Raw genomic sequence first — 22576 nt, 5'->3', positions numbered from 1 at the left:
TTTGGAGTCCGAATAAATACAAATACTATGGTTTTCGGTGAGCTTTCGTTGTATTGGATCTGAGCCTGCCCATTCCAGAGCGAGTTGGATGGCATAGAGTTCGGCCTGCATTACCGTACAATAGCTAGCAGGGCGGTACTTAGGAGCCGCTATCTCACCGCCATTATATGTATGCCACAAACCCTGCACCAGTACTGCCATCAATTTTACCCCCATCCGTGAAAATCGGCATTTTATTGCATTCGTTGCTTTCCAACGTTTCAGGATAAGAAACCATTTCAGAAAATAGTCTAGCCAGGTGTGGCAGCCTTCTATAGTCCACCGGTTTTTCGTAAAGCCTATCGTCTGGCAGAAAACCTGCGAGGCCCTCCACGCCCTTCTTAACTTTGTAAGTGAGAGCGATTTGTTTTAAACGTAAATCTAGAGGCATAAGTCCTGCTAGAGCTTGCGTTGAATTAAGTGAAGCCGCTACATAATTATTATTCATATCGTCATCATCATCATCAACCAGGATCAATCCACTGCTAGATGAAGGGTTCCGCAACCTGATTCTACTACTAGCGGTTAAACGAATTTGTGATATTATACATACTTCTACAATCCTTATCATCATCGACTTGAACCAATATACTGCTGGATAAAGGCCTCCTTAGCCTGACTGTACTCCTTTCTGTCATTTGTATTGCTGTATTTATCAAAATCGGTGATATTATATTTATCTACATATTCATATCGTCATCATCATCATCATCAACCAGGATCAATCCACTGCTGGATGAAGGGCTCCGCAACCTGATTCTACTACTAGCGGTTAAACGAATTTGTGATAGTATACCTATTTCTATCATCCTTATCATTATCGACCTGAACCAATCCACTGCTGGACAAAGGCCTCCCTAGCCTGATTCTATTCCTTTCTGTTATTTGAATTGCTGTATTTATCAAAATCGGTGATATTATATTTATCTACATATTCATATCGTCATCATCATCATCAACCAGGATCAATCCACTGCTGGATGAAGGCCTCTCTAAGTTGTTTGTATTTCTGTCGGTCATATGAATTGCTATATTTATCAAAATTGCTGATATTATATTTATCCATTCATAGTATCGTCATTATCATCATCAACCAAATCAATCCACTGCAGGATAAAGTTTATCCCAACCTAATTCTACTCTTCTTGGTCATATAAACTGCTATATTTTTAAAATTTGTGATTTTATATACCTACCCATTTATATCGTCATCAACCTGTATCAATCCACTGCTGGATGAAGGCCTCTTTAAGCTGATTCCACATCTTTAGGTCTTATAAATTCCTATTCTTATCAGAATTGGTCTAAGAATAGACTCAGATATAATATGTATTGCTTTATTATTTATCAACATTTGTCTCGATATGAATGTCCAGCACCGGGAAACTATATTGTTTAAGGTTCATTTTTAAATCAAAATATGATTTTTAAAATATTATTCTATGGCTCTAAGCATTTATTTTTTATAGACAATGAAACAAAATAATGTTTAAATTTATTTTTTATGCTGCTAACCTTTTTGTATTATGTAAATGGGACCCGAAAGAGATTAATATTCGCGTTAAATTGGATCGCTATTTATGATAATCACGATTGAGATGTATAATTATTTATCATATTTAAATGCACATACCTACACATATATTGTATTAAATAAAATTTACAGTGGTAGCAATCGGCGATTGCCAGCTGTTCTGCTAGGCCTAGCAGCCTGATATGGTGTCAGACGATATTGTGAAGGCCAGACTCCAGAATAGGCTATGCATATGACTCCAAATTTGTATTGGCAGAGATGACATGCAAATCGTAAAACTGACAAATCAGCGAAATGTCAAACTGTCTGACGTGAATTAAAATCTATCCCGAAGGGAAAACTACGACGAAAAGCTGTCTGCAAGACCTAGACCCGAGACAGACTGGCAAGAGCCAGCTGGCTCAGATAGTTAATATAAATTATAATATATGCACCTCACTTCAATATATTACTATTACCCATTTCCATTTTAGTTTGTCTATAGAAGATAAAAGTGTCAATTAATTAAAAATAAATTAAATAAGTACATACTACAAAATAAACAATATGGTCTAGTTTTCTTTATAGTTATGGCGAGCCTTCCTTCTGGTGAAATACTTCTTCTCATAGCTGTGTCACAACTTTTTATTTTATTTTGTAAAACTGCTTATGAGATATCCAGGGTTTCAGTGGCTAGTTCAGGTGTCTTATGAACCCCGGATTCACAAAAAAAAGATATTTTAAAATTGAGAAATTAAATAAAACCACGTCTTTCTTGTGCGTAACTCGGTATTATATTTTTTTTATCTTTATTTTTACAAGTTTATCTTTTGAGTTTTTACAGTTACAGTCTGTGCGTCTACTTTTAACAAAGGACGCTCACTAACTTTCTTTCTCGGGGTTCCCTTTTTTTGAAATTCCTTCGAACCCACGCCGACTTACGAAACGGCTCTCGCGATTGGCCAAATCTGATCGGATGATCTTTGGATTCGGCGAATCACGAGGTCAACAACAATATATTATATTTAGTCTTAAAATTATCTCTTTCATCCATTATCATTTACACTTTAAAATTTATCTTAATTACACCTCCGCCCAGTATGTGATTTTCACACACCGGACAAAGGCCTTTACCTATGAATAAAAATATTTACGTAGTTGAGCAAGGAATCAGATTAGATGTTTTATGAAGCCGTTTCTAGAGGTCAGGGTTGCGTTTCGGCTTATAACTACTAAATGATTAATTTACACCGGGAGAAGCCCGCCTGTAACAGGGATGTATCACTCACCTACCGAATGTATTAATAGTATTTACAATAGGTTTTTAGAAACACTGCAAATATTCAAATTTTTATGTTTTTATACTTCATCCTTTACTTAGTAGGTATCTAGGTAATAAGGTTTTTACCCTTTCTTCATGTATTAACTTTTAATTGTATTAATAAGCTAGAATTCGATGTTAATGTGTATTTGCCATAGGCGAGTGCGCACAGCGCCTGAAGATGCTAAAAGGCAAAACCCGGGTCGCAAAATATTACTCAAATGGAATCAATTAGAATTTAAATTCAAACTCCTTCAAGTACCCTCGGTCGATAGTATTGATCAGACAAAGTTTATGATGATACATAATAGGTAATTTTCAAAACGCTTTCGATATAAAATAGTCCAGCTCCAAAAGAAGCAATAGTGGGAAAATAAATGTAGGTAATATTATGTACTGGTTTTATATTGATTTATTTACCCTTGTCCGCCACTGTACTGAGAGATATATACTCTCGCAGCAGGGTGCAGTTTCAAAAAAAAAAGTGTTTATGAATCGTCTGCGTTTTCTATCTACGCAGATCAAACGCATTTGAAACGCATGTCGACGCAGACGACGTTTGGCGGATGTTTTGAAAACTTTCGCTTTGCCATGTGTTCGCAGCCTAAGCTTATTTTTCGCAAAAAGGGATTTCAATAAAATTAAAGGTAGGAATTATTAAAAATAAAGTCAATATTGTTTCATATTAAATTTTTCAAAATTGACATAAGAAGTCAATGTTGTTGAATGTATTTTAATCATTGATAGGTAATTATTTGCAAAATTTTTAGACGTTTAGTTTTAGATGGCCTAGTTATTTTATTATTCAGTGATTTCCAAAGTCAGAGCTGCCAACCCACAATATTGGTAATTTTTGAGGACATTCAATGGGCTCTGTATTTCCTGCATTTATGCCTTGCCCGCTAATTCATAAACCAAGTGTCATCAATACCTTGGCCTATGGCAACTGGCTTTTGCATTTCTATCTCTTTAATCTGTTCTGGTCACACACATCAACATTTCTTTAAATGGTATTAACTGTCAATTCTTGGTAGAAAGACATTTTATTACTGGATTCGTTCACACCAATGTGAACAGACCAGACGTGGCCTGGTCTTTGGCCAAACCACAGCGTCATTTTTTTTTCAATTTAAAGATTTTACAATAAAATTTGGAAAACTCTTTATTTAGAATACAGAATATGTCAGTATGTAGACTCGTTAGATTTGACTGAATGGAGGATGTTTTTATTCTGCTGATTTTTATTGCAACTCAATATAATTTTTTTGATTTACACAACAATGACTGATTTATATTTTTTTACCATATTCGGTCAGAAGATCATGTGTAGTATCCTGGGTAATAGATTTACATACATTTTTATCGTAATTTTGATAATAAATCTTATGTCATTCATTCTTACCACCCGATAGAAATGTACCGAATTTGACACGTATTTTTGGTATATAGAACTCCATGATACTTCTTAATTTTTTATTTTATTTTTCTCATTACTTTTGAATATATATTTACCGATTAATAAACTTTTCTAGCTATTTTTCGATAACAACTTTACCTAGAGACATCACCTTAACAGATTTTTGTTTTTACAAGAAATGGATGTTAGCCACTTGCTCAACCTATTAGGTCCACAGATATATAGGTATTGTACTTCATTTTGCCGGGTCAGTGAAAACAGGATAGGCCACCATCTCATGCAGTATAATGAAAGAAAAATACAAATTTTGGGTAGACTGTGACAATGTTAACTAGAAGGCTAGCGGTCGGAGAATTAGAATGCTCAAAAAACTCTGACAACACTCACATTGCAACAATACTAGTGCGACCGCCGCCAGTCATGCTAAAGTTGTTGCAGTTTACCTATAGACATATTTTAATAATATTATTTTGTAAGGACTACTAGCATTTATTTTGAAATAACTACGTTTAATAAACGGTAGTAAATTTAATAAATTATTTGTCTTTCTCGGCACTACATTACAAGGCGGGATTTAGCCTCCTTCACGAGAGTCCTCTGCTGGCTCCTAACACTTGCACAATGTTCTCCAATTATCAAGCCTTTCCATCCTTTTCCAGTCGCCATCCAGAGTCAATCCACTTCTTTTGCCACTGGGGTATCCACCCAGTCAGGGTCTATGGTGTCAAGTCGTTTGGCATTCATTCAATATCCCATTATCGGCCCATTACTGTCTTTGCGACTCTGTTCGCACAGAACAGCTCGCTGTTCAACTAGGTTATCCAGCTCAAAATCATATATAAATTTTTAAACACATCAGGATTTTTTTAAGGGTTCAAATCACAGCAATTCTGAAATTCTGGCTTCAGTGAGCAGATTGTGAATATCCATTTTCATTTTAAGCGCAGTGTTCAAACTTAAATTCCGAAGTTGAGATGCAATGTATCTACCGTATACATCAAACTCATCTTCTTCGTCCACATCCTTTGACAAATGTGAAAAATCTAATAAATCCGGTGAATGAGCGGATCTCTTGCGCAATTTAGATTTTTTCCGCTCTGTTTTTATATTGGACAGTTCCGGAGAGAGCTGAGCATCAAATTTGATATCTTCGTTGTCTGAACAATAATTGTCGGTATTAAAGTCAGCCTCGTGTACCAAAGGATCATCACTTTTGGGCTCTCTCGGGGAATCATCTTCATTTCCAAACGAATCCAAGTGCCAAGTGTCGTAATGCTAGAAATAATTGATAAATAAACTTGAAGAATATATCAAATGATTTTTGTTCTTCTCTCACACCTACATGATATTTTATGGACTACTCACTACCCTATAATTATATTGTACACTGTACAGGTATGTAACAATTTATCTATTTTAGGCAGGTGAGCCACTTGCTCAAACTGAAATATCTCAATTCAAATATTTAAAGGCAATGCCTATCTAGCTGCTTAAGTAATTGATCAATGACTATTAAATAACAAACCCAATTTAAAATTCCATAATCACTTTAAAACATAATAATTAATTTTTACGGGTACATACCACTCAGCTAATAGTATTAATCTACTATTACTATTTACATCAACAGAATGTACAGTGATGGTCAAACTTCAGTGTTTTCTAAATGTTACATTATTAAGTATTAATATTTTCAAAGGTTGATAATCGCTCTTCACAGCGGATCAAAAATCAACAAAAACTGTCATAAAATTAAAATTGAAACATTTTTCAGACAATCAGCTATTTAGTCATATTTCAAAAATTAGATTCTTATCTTAATTGCAAAATCAATGCCATCACTCCCCCACCACTCTCAAATATCATTAACCCCACTCTTGCACCCATCTCTGACTTATTTAGATCTAGCCTTGCGGTGCATAATATGTATAAAAGAAAAATAAGGGTGGTATTCAACTTACTCTTAATAAGTTTTTAAAGAAATACTAAATAAATAAGTATTAATACGCCTCATTAACATTACTTAAAACACTTTTTTACATTGCCCTACTTTCGTACAGTCAAATTTTAACACATTTTCAGAATCAATTATGAATGAAAATCAAGGATTGTCTCTAATGCACCAAAAATCTGTTTTAACTTTGCCAATAAATGTAGTAATATCCTACTATGTTCCTTACACAGCACATTGATCACCATGTGTATTTTCATATATGGGACGACCGGCATGGCCCTTTTGTATGTTACTGAAAGTTGTCCTAAGAATATTCCTTGAAAGTAACTAAAGATAGGCTCACAAAGTAAAAGTTTATGTATGCATTCTGACACAACACACAACCTCACTAATAAGATGACGCTATATTACTAATTGTTATATGTGACTAATTGACTAGTTTGAAATCAAAACGAATCTGGTCAAGCTTACGAAAACAACCTTAGATGTAGAGCGGCGAATTGGCCAGCCCGGGACAATGTAATAAATCATCTTATTGGTGCAAAGACGGACAGCTGTGACGGACACATCAAAAAAACCAATAATCGCATAAAAAATGCATCAACATAAAAAAAAACATTATATCCTAACATAATCTATCAAATAATACGTAAAACTCATTGGTGTCTCCATACCAACCAATGTACTAATTTTTCTTTGCAATTAAACTTCATAATACTTTTAAGGGGGATATTTTACAATCATAGTACATAATATATAATCAAGGAAATATATTTTAATTATCCATTGTGATAAAATATCTAAAACTATGCAATTAAACCATACATAACTTGGAATATTTTATAGATAGAATAATATTTTTTATCTATTACTAGCTGAAGTACCCGGCTTCGCACAGGGTCGCTTCGTGGTTATATTTATGTTAGATATTTGAAAAATAATAAAAGGTAATTATTTTTTAAATATGAAAATAATTCTAATAGGAGTAAAGGTCAAACATAAGAACACTAAATTAAAATCGAATCCAAAATATGAAAACGTTATTAATGTTATTAATATGTAGTAAAAAAAAAATCAAAATTGGATGGAACAAACAAACAACAAAGTTTGTATGTTATATAATAATAATTTAGAAACCTTCGTAGGTGTGCGCACACAACTGACAAAAGGTTCATCGCAATCGGATTAATGGTATAGGAACGCATACGAATAGTAGAAGAAGATGATTTTCTAATTTAGAAATCTTCGTGGGCATGCGCACGACAACTCACCAAATTTTCATTGCAATTGGATGAATGGTATAAGAACGAATACAAATAGAAGAAGATAGAATAGAAGAAAAAGAAGAAGAAAATGGTTGTATCAATTCAGAAACCTTTGCGGGCGTGAACACAACACTTAATCAAATTTTCATTGCAATCGGATGAATGGTATAGGAACGCATACGAATAGAAGAAGAAGAAGATGGTTGTACTAATTCAGAACTCTTTGCGGGCATGCTCACAACAACTGGTCAAAATTTCATCGCAATCGGATGAATGGTATAAGAACGCATACAAATAGAAGAAGATAGAATAGAAGAAAAAGAAAATAGTTGTAACAATTCAGAAACCTTTGCGGCGTGAGCACAACACTTCACAGTGATCAAAATTTCATTGCAATCGGATGAATGGTATAGGAACGCATACGAATAGAAGATAGAATAGAAGAAGAAGATGGTTGTACTAATTCAGAAACCTTCGCGGGTGTTGGCACAATTACTGACGAAAATTTTATTGCAATCGGATGAATGGAATAGAAACGCATACGAATAGAAGAAGAAGAAGAAGAAGATAGTTATACTTATTCAAAGACCATTGCGGCTGTTACCACAACAACTGACGAAGGTTTCATCGCAATCGGATGAATGGTATAGGGACCATACGAATAAAAGAAGATAGAATGAATAAGAAGAAGAAGAAGATGGTTGTACTAATTCAGAAACCTTCGCGGGTGTTGGCACAATTACTGACAAAATTTTTATTGCAATCGGATGAATGGTATAGGAACCATACGAATAAAATAAGATATAATGAAGAAGAAGAAGAAGATGATGATTTTTCTAATTCAGAAACCTTCATGGGTGTGCATGCAACCACTTACCAAAATTTCATTGCAATCGGATGAATGGTATAGGAACGCATACGGGACAGACACACAGACAGACAGACATTCATTTTTATATATTAGTATAAATAGCCTATACTCTTCTCGCATACGAATAGAAGAATATAGAATAGAAGAAGAAGAAGAAGAAAAAGAAGATGGTTGTACTAATTCAAAAACCATTGCGGGTGTTACCACAACAACTGACGAAGGTTTCATTGCAATTGGATGAATGGTATAGGGACTATACGAATAAAAGAAGATAGAATGAAGAAGAAGAAGAAGATGATGATTTTTCTAATTCAGAAACCTTCATGGGTGTGCATACAACCACTTACCAAAATTTCATTGCAATCGGATGAATGGTATAGGAACCATACGAATAAAAGAAAATATAATGAAGAAGAAGAAGAAAATGATGATTTTTCTAATTCAGAAACCTTCATGGGTGTGCATGCAACCACTTACCAAAATTTCATTGCAATCGGATGAATGGTATAGGAACGCATACGGGACAGACACACAGACAGACAGACAGACATACAGACAGACAAACATTCATTTTTATATATTAGTATAGCCTATACTCTTCTCGCAAGTGCAAGCAATAAGTTTACAAAGTTTTATCGCAATCGGATGAACGGTATGGCTGCGCATTAAATACGAACAAACAAACACACAAACACACAAATATTAATTTTTATATATTAGATAGTTTGGTTAGGCAGGGTTTAATGAATTTAAAAAAAATGAACCAACAATATGTGCAATATGTATTCTTAATCTAACGAAAACAAATAAGTATGAATGAAAGGTGTGCACAATTTTGTTGTAGGTATCGCCCAAAATATACCAAAACTAGTATGGTTTCGCAACGGCAGGGTTTAATTGATTTTTAATAACTAACCTATACCATCTGTAAATTGTAGTCTTAGTTCAATAAAAATAAATATGTATGACTAACAAAGTGTAAAGTGCACTATTTATGGTGGATCTTAACAGCCTATCTCCACTCTTCGCTACCAGTATGCGGTATGTATACAATTTAAAAAAATAAACTATGCTACTTTAAATAATATGTGTTAACAAAACCTAGTGAATCCTCAAGATTAGTGTTGCAAAATTTTAACATTGGGCAGTGAACTTCCTATTAAAATTAAATGATATTTGGAATACCTAAGAGTCATTCTATTATTTATAGCTATTGTGAGATAATAAACTATAACCATTCTGTAATTTTATAATATTACCACTTACATTTGAACCTCGGTTATTCGGACCTACATTACATTGTCCAGATTTCTTTCTGATCACCAGTTTCATAATATGATTATTAGCTAAAGGTACAATTTAATATATACCTAAACTTAGTAAAAGAGTGAATTTTAATTAAAAAGGTTAATTCGAGGACTTAGTGTCAAACAACACTATCTACAAAAGTGCAACTTTACAGGAGAGCCAAAAATCGTTATTTTAGATTCTTGTAACTTAACAAGGGAAATGTTTATATAAAACCTAATGTTAATATTTTATAATTTATTGTGTATTGTACATTTATCTTGCTTATGATGATGTTAAAATTTATAGGGATAGTTTTAAAAAAATATGAAAACAAGGGTAACTTATGTACTTAGTTAGCGTTAAACTTTACTGACAATTTAATAAGAAATTAGAAAAGATTGACATAACATTGTTTGACTATCATGTAGCCGTAAATGTAAAATAATGTTATCTCAAAAAAAAAAAAAAAACACTTTTTTGTAGATAACGTTGTCTGACTTTAAGCACTCGAATTTTGGAAGTAAGTAAAATACTTTGTTATTTTGGTGTTTTCAATTATCCAGATTATCATTATCCCCAATAGTTAGTCCAGACTATTGAGGTTCAACTGTATATTATTATCATCTTTTTGGAGATAGTAAACCTTCATAAAGGAAATATATAAATAAATAATATGCCTCGTACAAATAAACCACTATTTGACCCCATTACGCCGCACCTTAGGAGCTTAACGCTGACACAAGGCTATAATACTTCCATCTCTAGTAAACTCAACTGCCGGGTGAGGGAGGGTAGGCTGCGATGATGAAATCTAGCAACTGCCAAATCAGACGCATCCGGAATACATGCCCCAGCCGGATGAAGCACCTTACTAGACTAACTTGGCTGTGAACTCAAGTGTTAATAGGGCAGTCCTACCAGAGTAACTAACTCGTACGCCGAGATCCTTTAACTTTGATCAAATGCTATAAAGGAGCACATGTAACACACATGCGTTGGCCAGCTGGTATTTGGTCTTCAGAATGCAGTGGTGACATAAAACTAATGATAAATTTAAACCTACCACTGAGGGTCTCCGGGCATTTATATCCTTTAAATATTTGTCCATTTCGGCAAACCAGTAAAGACTTGGCTGATAGATGTTATCAGGATCAGTCGACTTGTTGAAAATTTTATTAACTTGTTGGGAATATGTCGTTCTCAGGTTCTTAATTTTTGTTTTAACGTCATTTATATCTATATCTTTTATGAAGCCCTTCGCTTCTGCGAGGACGCGTTGGTAGCCTGCCTCCCTTTTATTTTTACTTTTATACCCTTCATGATCTGGGTTCCACAAACACTCGTGTTTTAAATACACTTTCACAAACTCCAAAGTAACTTCTGGGCTCCAGCGCATATTAAGCATTATTCCCAAATGTAGTTTTTTTTTTTTAAATATTGATGCTCTATCAATTGAATACGGAATTGTATATTTTATATCTTTTGAATTTACACAACGGTGCTGTCAAATGTCAAATCAAAATATCAGAACCAAGGTTGCCATTTGTCAAACTACGCGCAGGATAACGTAAACATGACGTAAACTTTGGGCATGAATTCAAATTATTCATAAATAAACCAGGTAGGTACCTATATGAATGTTTGTTTTAAAATTACAAATGTAATTGGTTCCAATTAAAATTTTACACAATCAATAACATCCAAGTGTGACTATCTTGTTGATAATGACATTGACAAGAAGATATCGCGAAAAATGTAAAATACCATAATTTTACGACAAATATTACACTAAAATACTATAGTTTTGAAGAATTCAAGACGAAAATTTTTCCTGTTCTAAAAAATTTCTAAATACGTACTTTTTAACACCTTTGTTTATTAATCAGCAATCTAGTCTATGGTTGACAGCCAGCCAGAATTTTCAAAATAGTTGTTTTTGTCGCATTATTTTCGATGATATTTTGAATTGTATTTCTTATATCTGTAACATTCTGCTAAAAAATGAGAGGTACAATTGAAGAAATTACATATAAAGTAAACACATACTTAAAAACTCAAAATATGAATGTTAACTTAGATTGGCTGACTGGGTGAGTATCATACTACTTTAACCAAAAATTCTTCATACGTATCCATTAAAGTTTATTCAAATGCTGAAATAGGAGTCCTATAAGAACATTTCTAAACTGTTTCACGAAGAACCAAATGAAATGGAAGACTGAAACATTCTCGTTTATTAACATTAGTTGTCATCTTCACATGTAGCGTAAATATATAATTTCAATTGGTTTGGATTTTTACTTTTCAGATGCGTTGAATTCTTCTGCGAAGAGAACTCTAGCCGTTCTATTAATGACCAAGAATTTAATGATATGGTGAAAAATCAGTGGTTACTCGGAGACCTCAAGGAATTGAGCCCCGGGTGTCTTCCGCCAGATTTGAGCAAACAAATTAAATGTACGCTTAGTGACTCTTACGTCCTACAGATGAATGCTGTATTCGACGTCGGTAAGGAGTATTCTCTTAACCGGTTCTTTGCCTTCAAGGAGTTTTCTTACTCTATGAGGCTGTGATCGACAGGTCGCATGTACAAATTTCGCGAGTTATCTCGTCTGACTTTAAACTCAAATTACTAGCCACTGTCGATTGATTTGCATAATCTAGAAAATTAAACACACAGTGACATGTGTTTGACTAATTATTAAATAATAAGCCACAAATTATCGATATTACAACAATTTTACTAAGAGCTTCGCTCTACATTTAACATGTCATTAAAATCTGCGGCCTGTCACATACTGCCATAGTAATATCATTAGGCATAGAAAAGGTTAATAAGAATAAATAAAGTAATTAAATTAATAATTAAAAAAACAGACCTACTTATTTAGCTGAAACCTTCAAACCTTTTTTTTCTTAGGTACACCTGCATATCAGCAATTACAAAAGCTCAATCGAATTGATCTCAGCAATATTGAAGTCACAAATAATCAAAGCTCCGAACCCTCATCGCAAAGGTAACTTATTGTCAAAATATCTGGCTTGCGGGATCTGCTGACAATGAAATCTGTCACAAACTGCATAATGAAAACAATCCAGATATAGTTCAGGTCAACTCTCTTCCATAGAGTTTCATTACAATATAACTAGAGTTAGCTTCATCAATTTTTACTTCCTATGCTTGGGCAGATGAAGATGGTGTATAAATTGGAAGTATTTTGATTTTGCCTAAATTACGGAACAGGATTTCTAAGATCGATATCAATTTTGGTAAGCAATGGTAAAACATTATGTTTTGCTACTATCTACCAGTAGCCAGGGGTGGAGGTAGGCTGTTGAGATCCAACATAAATATTGCACACTAAACTATGTCGGTCATATGTATTTATTTTTATTGAATTAATAATACCCTGAAGAAACTGAGATCCCCGGGGTTCCAGCGGCTAGCTCAGGAGTCCATCGAACCCCGGATTCACAAAAAAAAAGAAAAATTCAAACGGTTGGAGTATAAATAAAACACGGTCTTTCGTGCTCGTAACATGGTCTTCTTATATTTTACATTTTCTTTAAACGTTTACATATTTTGTTTTAACAATAAGTTTCGCAGGTCCTATCCTATCGGAAAGGGGACGCTTACTCCTTACTTTTTTCTTTTTCAAACTTCGCGTACCCACGCCATTCCAGCAAAAAGGACTCTCGTGATTGGCCAAATTTTATCGCATGATCTTTGATTCGACGAATCACGAGCCTGACCCTGGCGCAGGCGTGTCGAAATTTGGACGTTGCCGACAAGCGCGGCAAAATTTATTATATTTAAATACTTATATTTAGTCTTAAAATTATCGCTTTCATCCATCATCATTTATACTTTTTAAATTAAATTAAATTTATCTTAATTACACCTATGCGATTTTCACACACCGGACGAAGGCCTTTACCTATGAATAAAAAATACTTACGTGCTTGAGCAAGGAATCAGATTAGATGTTTTATGAAGCCGTTTCTAGAGGTCAGGGTTACGTTTCGACTTGAGCTACTAAATGATTATTTTACACCGGGAGAAGCCCGCCTGTAACAGGGGTGTATCAAAACCCCTGTCTTAACCAAACCATAATAGATAAAAAATATTCTTCTTTTTTTTTTATAGACAAATATTTTTTGACTATTAGTTTGATTTACGTAGGATTTTGAGATCCCCGGGGTTCCAGCGGCTAGCTCAGGAGTCCATCGAACCCCGGATTCACAAAAAAAGATAATTTCAACGGTTGGAGTATAAATAAAACTCGGTCTTTCGTGCTCGTAACGTGGTTTTCTTATATTTTCTTAATTTTTAGTTTTACAAATTATATTTGGGATTTTTACAGTTGTAGTCGTCAGGTCCGTACCTATCGGAAAGGGGACGCTTACTAATTACTTTTTTTCTTTTTCAAACTTCGCGTACCCACGCCATTCCAGCAAAAAGGACTCTCGTGATTGGCCAAATTTTATCGCGTGATCTTTGATTCGGCGAATCACGAGCCTGACCCTGGCGCAGGCGCGTCGAAATTTGGACGTTGCCGACAAGCGCGGCAAAATTTATTATTTTTGAATCCTTATATTTAGTCTTAAAATTATCTCTTTCATCCATCATCATTTTTACTTTTTAAATTAAAAAAAATACTTACGTGGTTGAGCAAGGAATCAGATTAGATGTTTTATGAAGCCGTTTCTAGAGGTCAGGGTTACGTTTCGACTTGAGCTACTAAATGATTATTTTACACCGGGAGAAGCCCGCCTGTAACAGGGGTGTATCATTCGCCCCATCTGGATTAAAGTCGAAAGGTACGCCCTGATCTCATCGGCCACCCAACCAATTCCTTGTTCATCCGTTAAATACATGGCATGATAACAGTTTATATAAAAAAATTCAACTACAATCTAACTATTCTAAAAAAAAAAAAAAAAACAACTAACTTTACGTATTGTTTCTATATTTATTTTAATTACTATTTTCCTGCTCAAAGCAATGCTCCTGAATAAGTCAGAGTTTGATTTATTTTCCTTTCTTATTATCATTTGTCATAATTTATTATTATTTTATTTTTCTCCTGTAATGTCGTGCGTTTATTTTGTTTTCGTAATGGTTTTGTTATTCTTCTCGTTTTTTTATACTAGTCAGCGGAAGGGTCGTGGAGCTATAGTCTTCGACTCTTGGGCTGTCCAGTTTTTTTGTATTCCGAGAGGCTACATTTGTAGACGTTTGGCCCTCGTTCGGAATTATAGTTTCGTGTTACGTTTTTCTTCTTCTGGTGCAATAGGAGCGTACCTCGTTTGGCGTCGTCTGCCTTTGCAACCAGGGCGTGGTAGTGGCGTTACTATTGAGCCAGGCTCGTTCCGAGCAGCGGATATCTTCCTGTGGAAAGTTTTCCACTGATCTGCTGGTCTCTGGAGTATCACCTCATAGATGGACAGGTACTGTGTCTCCATCTGTTCCTATTACTGCGGGCAAGGCATCGTATAGCGGTACAACGGCCAGGCTCGTTGACGGCGGCACGGCTTTCCCACAGGTACTAGGATGGATTTTCACAATAAGTATCCTTTTCCCTTTCTTTTTTTTTTTATAGATGGTTACACTTCGGAGGTACCTCTTGTTGTTTCACGATATCTTTCAGGCGTCACGTCCCTAGTCTCTCCATGAACCTGCGCGAGAAAGGAGAGTGCGCACTCTCCACTCCATCAAGCTTTGGTATCATGAATTTTCGGCTACGCTGCCTTTGGATGCGCTTACTTCGAGAGGTGGCTCCATTTGTGCTTCCAAATTGTCTTCATCTGTATTTATTCTTTTTCTTTCTTTAGTAATTTATTCGTTCATTAGACTTCCTGTACTTTAAATTTATTCGAATTTACTTTATTAATTACTCCTACCCCATACATTAAATAGCTACTAATTTTATATAAAATCTTCCCATTGTACTTATGGTACTTACTATCACATTTAATATTTTACCCTAATACCCATAATTATTTTGCAACATTGTATTGACTGTATAAATCACATTGATATTAAAAATTGAAATATTCCACCCTCTCATTATATTTATTTCTGAATCAGTACACTTAAAACTGTGTAATTAACTTTATTTTTAGTGAAACCCATTTTATTTAAAAAAAATTGTTGTTTCGTTTTACGCGCCCGACATCCTATTCCAAAGGCGCGCCGCGCCGATTTGCGGTGCCTCTCACGTTTTATTATTATTATTTTTATTTTTTTTCATTATTGAAACTGAGAAATTTACGGCTTATTGACTCATTTTTTTTTTTTTTTTTTTATCACAAGCATACAATCTCTACTTTCATCCTCTTATACCTAATTTTAACGTATTATTAAAATTTCACTTATCAACTATAAAATACACTTCGTCGAGTGACGCCGTATTATTCCCGTTCCGTTTTCGCTGTGTTAAATTTACGATTGGTAATTTGTAAAGAAATAATAGTGATGGTCGTATACTATTTTCCTCGTTTCTCTTTGGATTCAAATTATTAACACGGCGTAACTTTGAAACAGGTTTCGCGCTACTGTAGAATATCCTCTTTCCCGTTTATAAAATTGTTTGCGATTTTCAATGTTAATGTTTTCGAATTCATTCATATTTACTTTATTTGAACGGAAAGAATTGGCGTCACTTTGCGAAGCGTCATTTTTAAAACTAGAATGTACATTTTTCGTACTAATGAACTTAAGATTACAAGACTCAGAAAGTTTGTCCTTAATTAACTTTATATCCGTAATTAGAAGAATTTCCGGATGTTTTATTCGTATAATCTACACATTTCACTTCCAACAGGAACTCGGCGTTCACCCTTGACTCGAGGGTTGGCGACTGGTCCTGCTTCATCTCCTCGTGGTCGAGCCTGCGCCCGCACAGCTTCTTTGATTCCTCTCAGCTTGCGCGCCTTCTCAGCCCTCTTTTGAGGCTCCCTGGCCTCCCGTTTCCTTTTTCTCTCCTCACCGAATATCCCGTGGTCGAATAGGGTACACAACATGTTAGTGATACCCTAGGAAAATCGGCATTTTGCTCGCCGTTTTTCGTCGTGAGTGGGCCGTGGCCTCTACGAGCCCTCCTCGCTGGATACCGTCGATGATGTGTCATGGTCTCCCTAGGTGGGATTTGTGCAGCCATTCGTCGTACTGGAGACGCGCTGGTGCTACGGTCTCCAGCACGACGCTAGGCGCGGTCAGCGCCGTATGTGGACTGTCTTCGAACACCAGAGGGCTCTCCCGGTTTGATGTTGGAGACAGCACTTCTTCTTCGATAAGGGTCACGTCGGAGTCCGCTTTTTAGTTAACCATTTCTTGGTTGTTCCGGCTCCTGGATCGTAAACTTTTATTTAGCGTTCGCGGGCGTAAATTTTATTTCGCGGGTTCGGAAGAATCCATGCGATTCTTCGAGCTTCACGTTGCCAAGGGCGCCATTGAGATCCCCGGGGTTCCAGCGGCTAGCTCAGGAGTCCATCGAACCCCGGATTCACAAAAAAAGATAATTTCAACGGTTGGAGTATAAATAAAACTCGGTCTTTCGTGCTCGTAACGTGGTTTTCTTATATTTTCTTAATTTTTAGTTTTACAAATTATATTTGGGATTTTTACAGTTGTAGTCGTCAGGTCCGTACCTATCGGAAAGGGGACGCTTACTAATTACTTTTTTCTTTTTCAAACTTCGCGTACCCACGCCATTCCAGCAAAAAGGACTCTCGTGATTGGCCAAATTTTATCGCGTGATCTTTGATTCGGCGAATCACGAGCCTGACCCTGGCGCAGGCGCGTCGAAATTTGGACGTTGCCGACAAGCGCGGCAAAATTTATTATTTTTGAATCCTTATATTTAGTCTTAAAATTATCTCTTTCATCCATCATCATTTTTACTTTTTAAATTAAAAAAAAAAACTTACGTGGTTGAGCAAGGAATCAGATTAGATGTTTTATGAAGCCGTTTCTAGAGGTCAGGGTTACGTTTCGACTTGAGCTACTAAATGATTATTTTACACCGGGAGAAGCCCGCCTGTAACAGGGGTGTATCAATTTATTTTAATTTTAAAAACTAACCAACACTATCTGCAATTTGTAGGTAGTTTTAGTTTCATTGAAAACAAATACTATGACTGACAAATTTTGTACTATTTATTTCGGATCCTAACAGCTTACTTTCACACTTCACCACTGCATCTACCCATAAAACATGACTGATATAAAAACGCGTATGTACGTAAACATTTGCATGCTTTTATCCATGGCCCCCACAAGGGGGGGCTGACAAGGCTCTAGCCTCGGGGCCCAGGCTCAGGAGGGGCCCGGCGAGGCCAGTCGACCAGATAAGTGAGATTAACACACAGCACAAATTTTCTTTAATAGTAAAAAAGTCGCTTGCATGGTTCAGGATGTGGTGGCCATGCTTTTATCTTTCGGTTCCAGTAATCCAACATCATCTGGCTATATACTATTGTGCCTGGATTAGTGGTATTCTACTGTATTATTGAATGTGTAAGATTTTTGCACCCAAAATTATTGTAATCATACTAAAAATGAATCCACAAAAATCTCATGAATTGTGTCTATATCCGAAATTTGCTAACATCATAAATATCAGGACCTGTTGTCGTTTTGTTATTTGTTTTCATTTTTTCAATTTTAAACTTATATTTAAAACTGAAATTATATGATTGTCTTGTTATGGTCTAATTTAAAAGGCTTACAAGCTATACCACCGATATCTAATAAAATGTATATTGCATTTAATATTTCAGTGCATCTATTCTATATACAAGACTACTATCGGCAGTTAATGAGGGTAGTTTATCATATTATGTTTGCAGTATTACAGTAAGTTAGCCGTCTAAACTAAACAGTCAAAACTATCTATCTCGCTCTAAAATTTGGCACAACAAAGAGAGCTGCCGTTAAAACATAACACTTATTGTAACAAGTTAATTGTAATCGTTACAATAAGTGCTAATACTTTGATACAAAAATATGAAAAACTACCATCGATAGCTGCCGATAGCAGTCTTGTGTATAGAATAGATGCGCAGGTATTTACTCATTCATCTGCCCGCTAACAAGTTATACAATAATGTTTATTTTTTAAATTGTATTTAAAACGAAAATTGGACAATTTTTATTGTATCTAAAACAATTTTTATCTTGCAGAATGTTAAAATTAATTGTCACTGATGGCATTCAAGAAATCAGTGGTATAGAATATAAACCCATGAGAAACCTCTCGAGTGATCTCACCCCGGGAACAAAACTGAGAATAAAAGGTATTGTAATATGCAATTGAACCTTGATTATCCGGATGAATTGGTGATGTAGATATTTCAGAAAATCGATAAAACAAATATTTTTTTAACTTCCAGAACACTTTTTTTATACAGTTTGAAAATCGCACCATTCATCTTGTGCCTTTTTCGGATGCCAATTTAAACCGATGATCATAATATCCGGAAAATCGAAAATCCACATAATTGCGGTTCCAATTGTATAATAAATTATAATATTGTACATAATTTTATTGGAGCCATATGAGAGGAAGGTACAACTAAGCGCGTTGTACGATGATCCTGCCGTCGTCTTGTACATAAAAGTGGGACAACTCCATTTGACAAGCCATGTCTCAAGGATGAAAGACACCCTCTGGTAAGAAGGCTCCTCTTTAACAGACACGGGGAGAAAAGGGTCAGGAAATCTAGATTGCGGCGGTTGGACAACATATATAGAAGAGACAGCATACCTCATGTTAAGATGGTGGAGATCTTGCGGCAGATGGATGGAAGTGCAGATGTTTCCTGGTGGCAGCCAAAACCCATATGGAGTTGTAGTGCCGATGATAATGATAATGCCATAACTTTTTCTACATTAATATGCGCAATATGATCGGGCTGTATAAATATTTTCGTAAAGAATTTTGCTCAATTAAAAATATGGTTCGATTTATACAGGTCCTGTTGATTGTCGGCGAGGTGTTCTAATGCTGGAGGAAAAACATGTTCTAATATTGGGAGGTGAAGTAGAAGATCTCTTAGAAGTAAACTCGAGTAAAAATGTTCTTTCGAGAAGGATTGGTACTGACGAAGCTCCAACAATAAGTATGATAAAAAATATAAATTCAAACATCATAACTCATTTAAAATTTTACATGACAATAATTCGAGGGCTTAGTGTCAAACAACACTATCTACAAAAGTGCAACTTAACAGTAGAGCCAAAAAACGTTATTTTAGATTCTTGTAACTTAACAAGGGAAATGTTTATTTAAAACCTAATGTTAATATTTTATAATTTATTGTGTATTGTACATTTATCTTGCTTACGATGATGTTAAAATTTATAGGGATAGTTTTTAAAAAATATGAAAACAAGGGTAACTTATGTAGTTAGCGTTAAACTTTACTGACGATTTAATAAGAAAAGATTGACATAACGTTGTTTGACTATCATGTAGCCGTAAATGTAAAATAACGTTATCTCAAAAAAAAAAAAAAAACTTTTTTGTAGATAACGTTGTCTGACTTTAAGCACTCGAATTCATCTGTGCAACTCAAATAATTTCTTGTCATATTGACATAAAGACGAATTTGGCTCACAAAACTCGATTTATTACTTAATATATCACAGTTTTAACATTGAAATAATTATATATTAAAACAATATCTATTTGAATTAATTAAAATGAAATATTTTATAATAATTAATGATAAAATTATCTTCTCGGTAATTAGCAGATTTTACGAGAGACTCGTATCAGCCGCTGGTGGCGCAAAATAATTTAAGAAACGTATCAGCACCGCATGGCCGCAATACTCGAATAACATCTTTTAATAACTGCATACAAACTGAAAGCGATGTGGTGATCTGTAACGAAGATCTGAACGATATGTTTATCGATGAAGACTTTGACATCGATCAGATAGATGCTATCGAACGTGAAGTAAATATTCATAGTCCCGAATATAATAGTGTTTATGTGACTCCCCAGAATGTAGCAAAAAAGATGAGAGTATCTACATTGCCCTCGCAAAATAATTCTCAACTATTTAGCAACAATCCATGTTCCTCAGATGTGGCTGACGAAATATTAGACACAGAAGATTTCGAACAATATTACAGGGACGAAATGGATAATATCAGTGACGGTGATCACAAGGTTGAAGATGAAAATTCTAGAATAGGCCCACCGACTACATTGCACGAGACCGGGCCTGCCAAATCAAGTCGAAATCCATTTGTTTACCTAAAACAATTATCGCAAGCCACAGATGATTTTCTCTTGAACAAAACATTTATTGTGAAAGCTCAAGTTTTAAAACATTTGAGTAAATTGAGTTTTCAAAAATGCGATTGGGTTTTTAAATGTACAATAGCTGATGGGTCAGGATTGCTGGACGTCGATGTGTCGAGTGATGTGCTCACTCAAATCATTGGTTACTCTTCGAAAGAAACGAGCGCAATGAAAAAACAATTCAATACAAACCCCAATCTGAAAGGGAAACTACTACAAGTAAGTAGGTACATATTATATTAAGTAGAGTATTTATCATAATTTTATGATAATATAGTAAATTGGTGAGCCTGTGAGAGTATAAAGTAAATTTGAATTACGAATTACAAAATGTTTGAATGTAACTCCATTTTTTCAATTGATGTTGAAAAAGGTAAATGACCATTTCCACTCCTAAACCGAACATATTAATAAAGATAAACTCCGCAGAAAGGACATTATCTTGATGGGATCTTTTGCGTGGTATTTACGAAAGGAGTACGGCAATTGACCCTCGCCTGGAAATCATTCATTGTTATCCATTTTTTTATTTGTATTAAACTTTTCCCTCAATCCTCATTTAAATAGAGCAAGTTATATTTGGGAGCATATATGATTATTTGAACAATCTCCTGATGGTCGCAATGAAATCATTTTATAATTACAGGGTATAGATAAAGCTCAGCGAAAATTGCAATCATTAGACAGCATTCTACATGTGACATTCAAATTATCAGGACCTTGTATAGTGAAGATCACGGACTTTTCTGATCATCACTTCTTCCAATTGAAACAGAGAGAGCAGAAGAACAATTAATTCTTCATGATTGGGATTAAGATTGTGGATTTACAATAATGAAAGATAATAATATAGATAGGCATATTCAATAATAAAAAAACCATTTTCATTACAATAGTATGTATTTATTAATTTATATCCCAATATTACAGATTGAGTAGATTGATTAAAACTTACGCATTTCAATAAGACCATGTCCAAAACCAATTCACAAAAACGTATAAAGAATCTCTTGAATCAAACATTTTATAAGCATCTCAGATAAAAATATTGCCATATATACAATGATAGAGGATTAATGAAAGATATAATATATTATACAAAGACAGCCTGCTGAAAATGTATCCGGTACGGTCAGTTAGATTTTTATAGAAAACAGATTCACAATGCTCTCTGTTGCCACTTTAACTTCACAGTTTCAGTGACGCTAATCAGATACAAAATTTTATATTCACAATAAACATTACGTAAAATACATACCTACTACTATATTTTGCATTAGCAATTTCGAAATAAAGATTGCCTACAAAATAAATAACTCATAGTTAACATTACATTTAAATGCCTTCTCATGCAATTAACAATGTATAGGGTCCTCAGTAGAGAGATATGCATCCCGCACGCCGCTGCACTAAAGGCGAACCGTGGAACCAAAATAGATTCAATTAAAATACATTCATTTGAGAGTAATTGAATTCATCGACAGTTAATATACACTGTCGACAACTAATATTGAATTGACTCGCAAATTATGAAATCTGCATTTCCTCAAATTCTTTCATTTTCATTGAACAGTCTACATCGAGGAAG

At 34.7% G+C, this 22576-nt stretch overlaps 2 protein-coding genes across 4 annotated transcripts; one reads left to right on the top strand and one right to left on the bottom strand.

Annotated features, from left to right (window-relative positions):
• Positions 1-4140: 4140 nt before the first annotated feature.
• On the bottom strand, positions 4141-11188 carry LOC147068379 (uncharacterized). Its single transcript, XM_085953427.1, has 2 exons — positions 10734-11188; positions 4141-5565 (listed from the first exon to the last, which is right to left on the bottom strand). The coding sequence occupies exons 1-2, from the start codon at positions 11073-11075 to the stop codon at positions 5170-5172; spliced, it is 738 nt and encodes a 245-aa protein (XP_085809553.1). The 5' UTR covers positions 11076-11188; the 3' UTR covers positions 4141-5169.
• Positions 11189-11562: 374 nt separating this feature from the next.
• On the top strand, positions 11563-21933 carry LOC147068378 (recQ-mediated genome instability protein 1-like). Of its 3 annotated transcripts, none has more exons than XM_085953420.1 (7): positions 11563-11760; positions 11979-12178; positions 12591-12687; positions 18858-18970; positions 19649-19795; positions 20429-21207; positions 21635-21933. In XM_085953420.1, exons 1-7 carry the CDS (start codon positions 11672-11674, stop codon positions 21782-21784), a joined length of 1575 nt encoding a protein of 524 aa, XP_085809546.1. In that variant the 5' UTR covers positions 11563-11671; the 3' UTR covers positions 21785-21933. The 3 variants fall into 3 exon arrangements, with proteins under 3 accessions (XP_085809546.1, XP_085809547.1, XP_085809548.1); XM_085953421.1 differs by having other exon boundaries at positions 20432-21207; positions 21635-21882; XM_085953422.1 differs by having other exon boundaries at positions 20429-21211; positions 21635-21879.
• Positions 21934-22576: the final 643 nt, after the last annotated feature.

Source organism: Rhyacophila brunnea, unplaced genomic scaffold (genome assembly GCF_057557595.1).
Source record: "Rhyacophila brunnea isolate RB1 unplaced genomic scaffold, BYU_Rbru_1.0 scaffold_3, whole genome shotgun sequence".
NCBI lineage: Eukaryota > Metazoa > Arthropoda > Insecta > Trichoptera > Rhyacophilidae > Rhyacophila > Rhyacophila brunnea.
Note: the sequence above shows the minus strand (reverse complement) of the source record. Positions and strands in the feature narration are given on the sequence as shown.

Coding starts and splice junctions, on each gene's coding strand:
- LOC147068379 (XM_085953427.1), bottom strand. CDS start 11,075: ATGCTTAATATGCGCTGGAGCCCAGAAGTTACTTTGGAGTTTGTGAAA. Junction 5,566..10,733: donor ATGCCCGGAGACCCTCAGTG/GTAGGTTTAAAT, acceptor AATTATTTCTAG/CATTACGACACTTGGCACTT.
- LOC147068378 (XM_085953420.1), top strand. CDS start 11,672: ATGAGAGGTACAATTGAAGAAATTACATATAAAGTAAACACATACTTA. Junction 19,796..20,428: donor TGACGAAGCTCCAACAATAA/GTATGATAAAAA, acceptor CTCGGTAATTAG/CAGATTTTACGAGAGACTCG. Junction 21,208..21,634: donor TGAAAGGGAAACTACTACAA/GTAAGTAGGTAC, acceptor TTATAATTACAG/GGTATAGATAAAGCTCAGCG.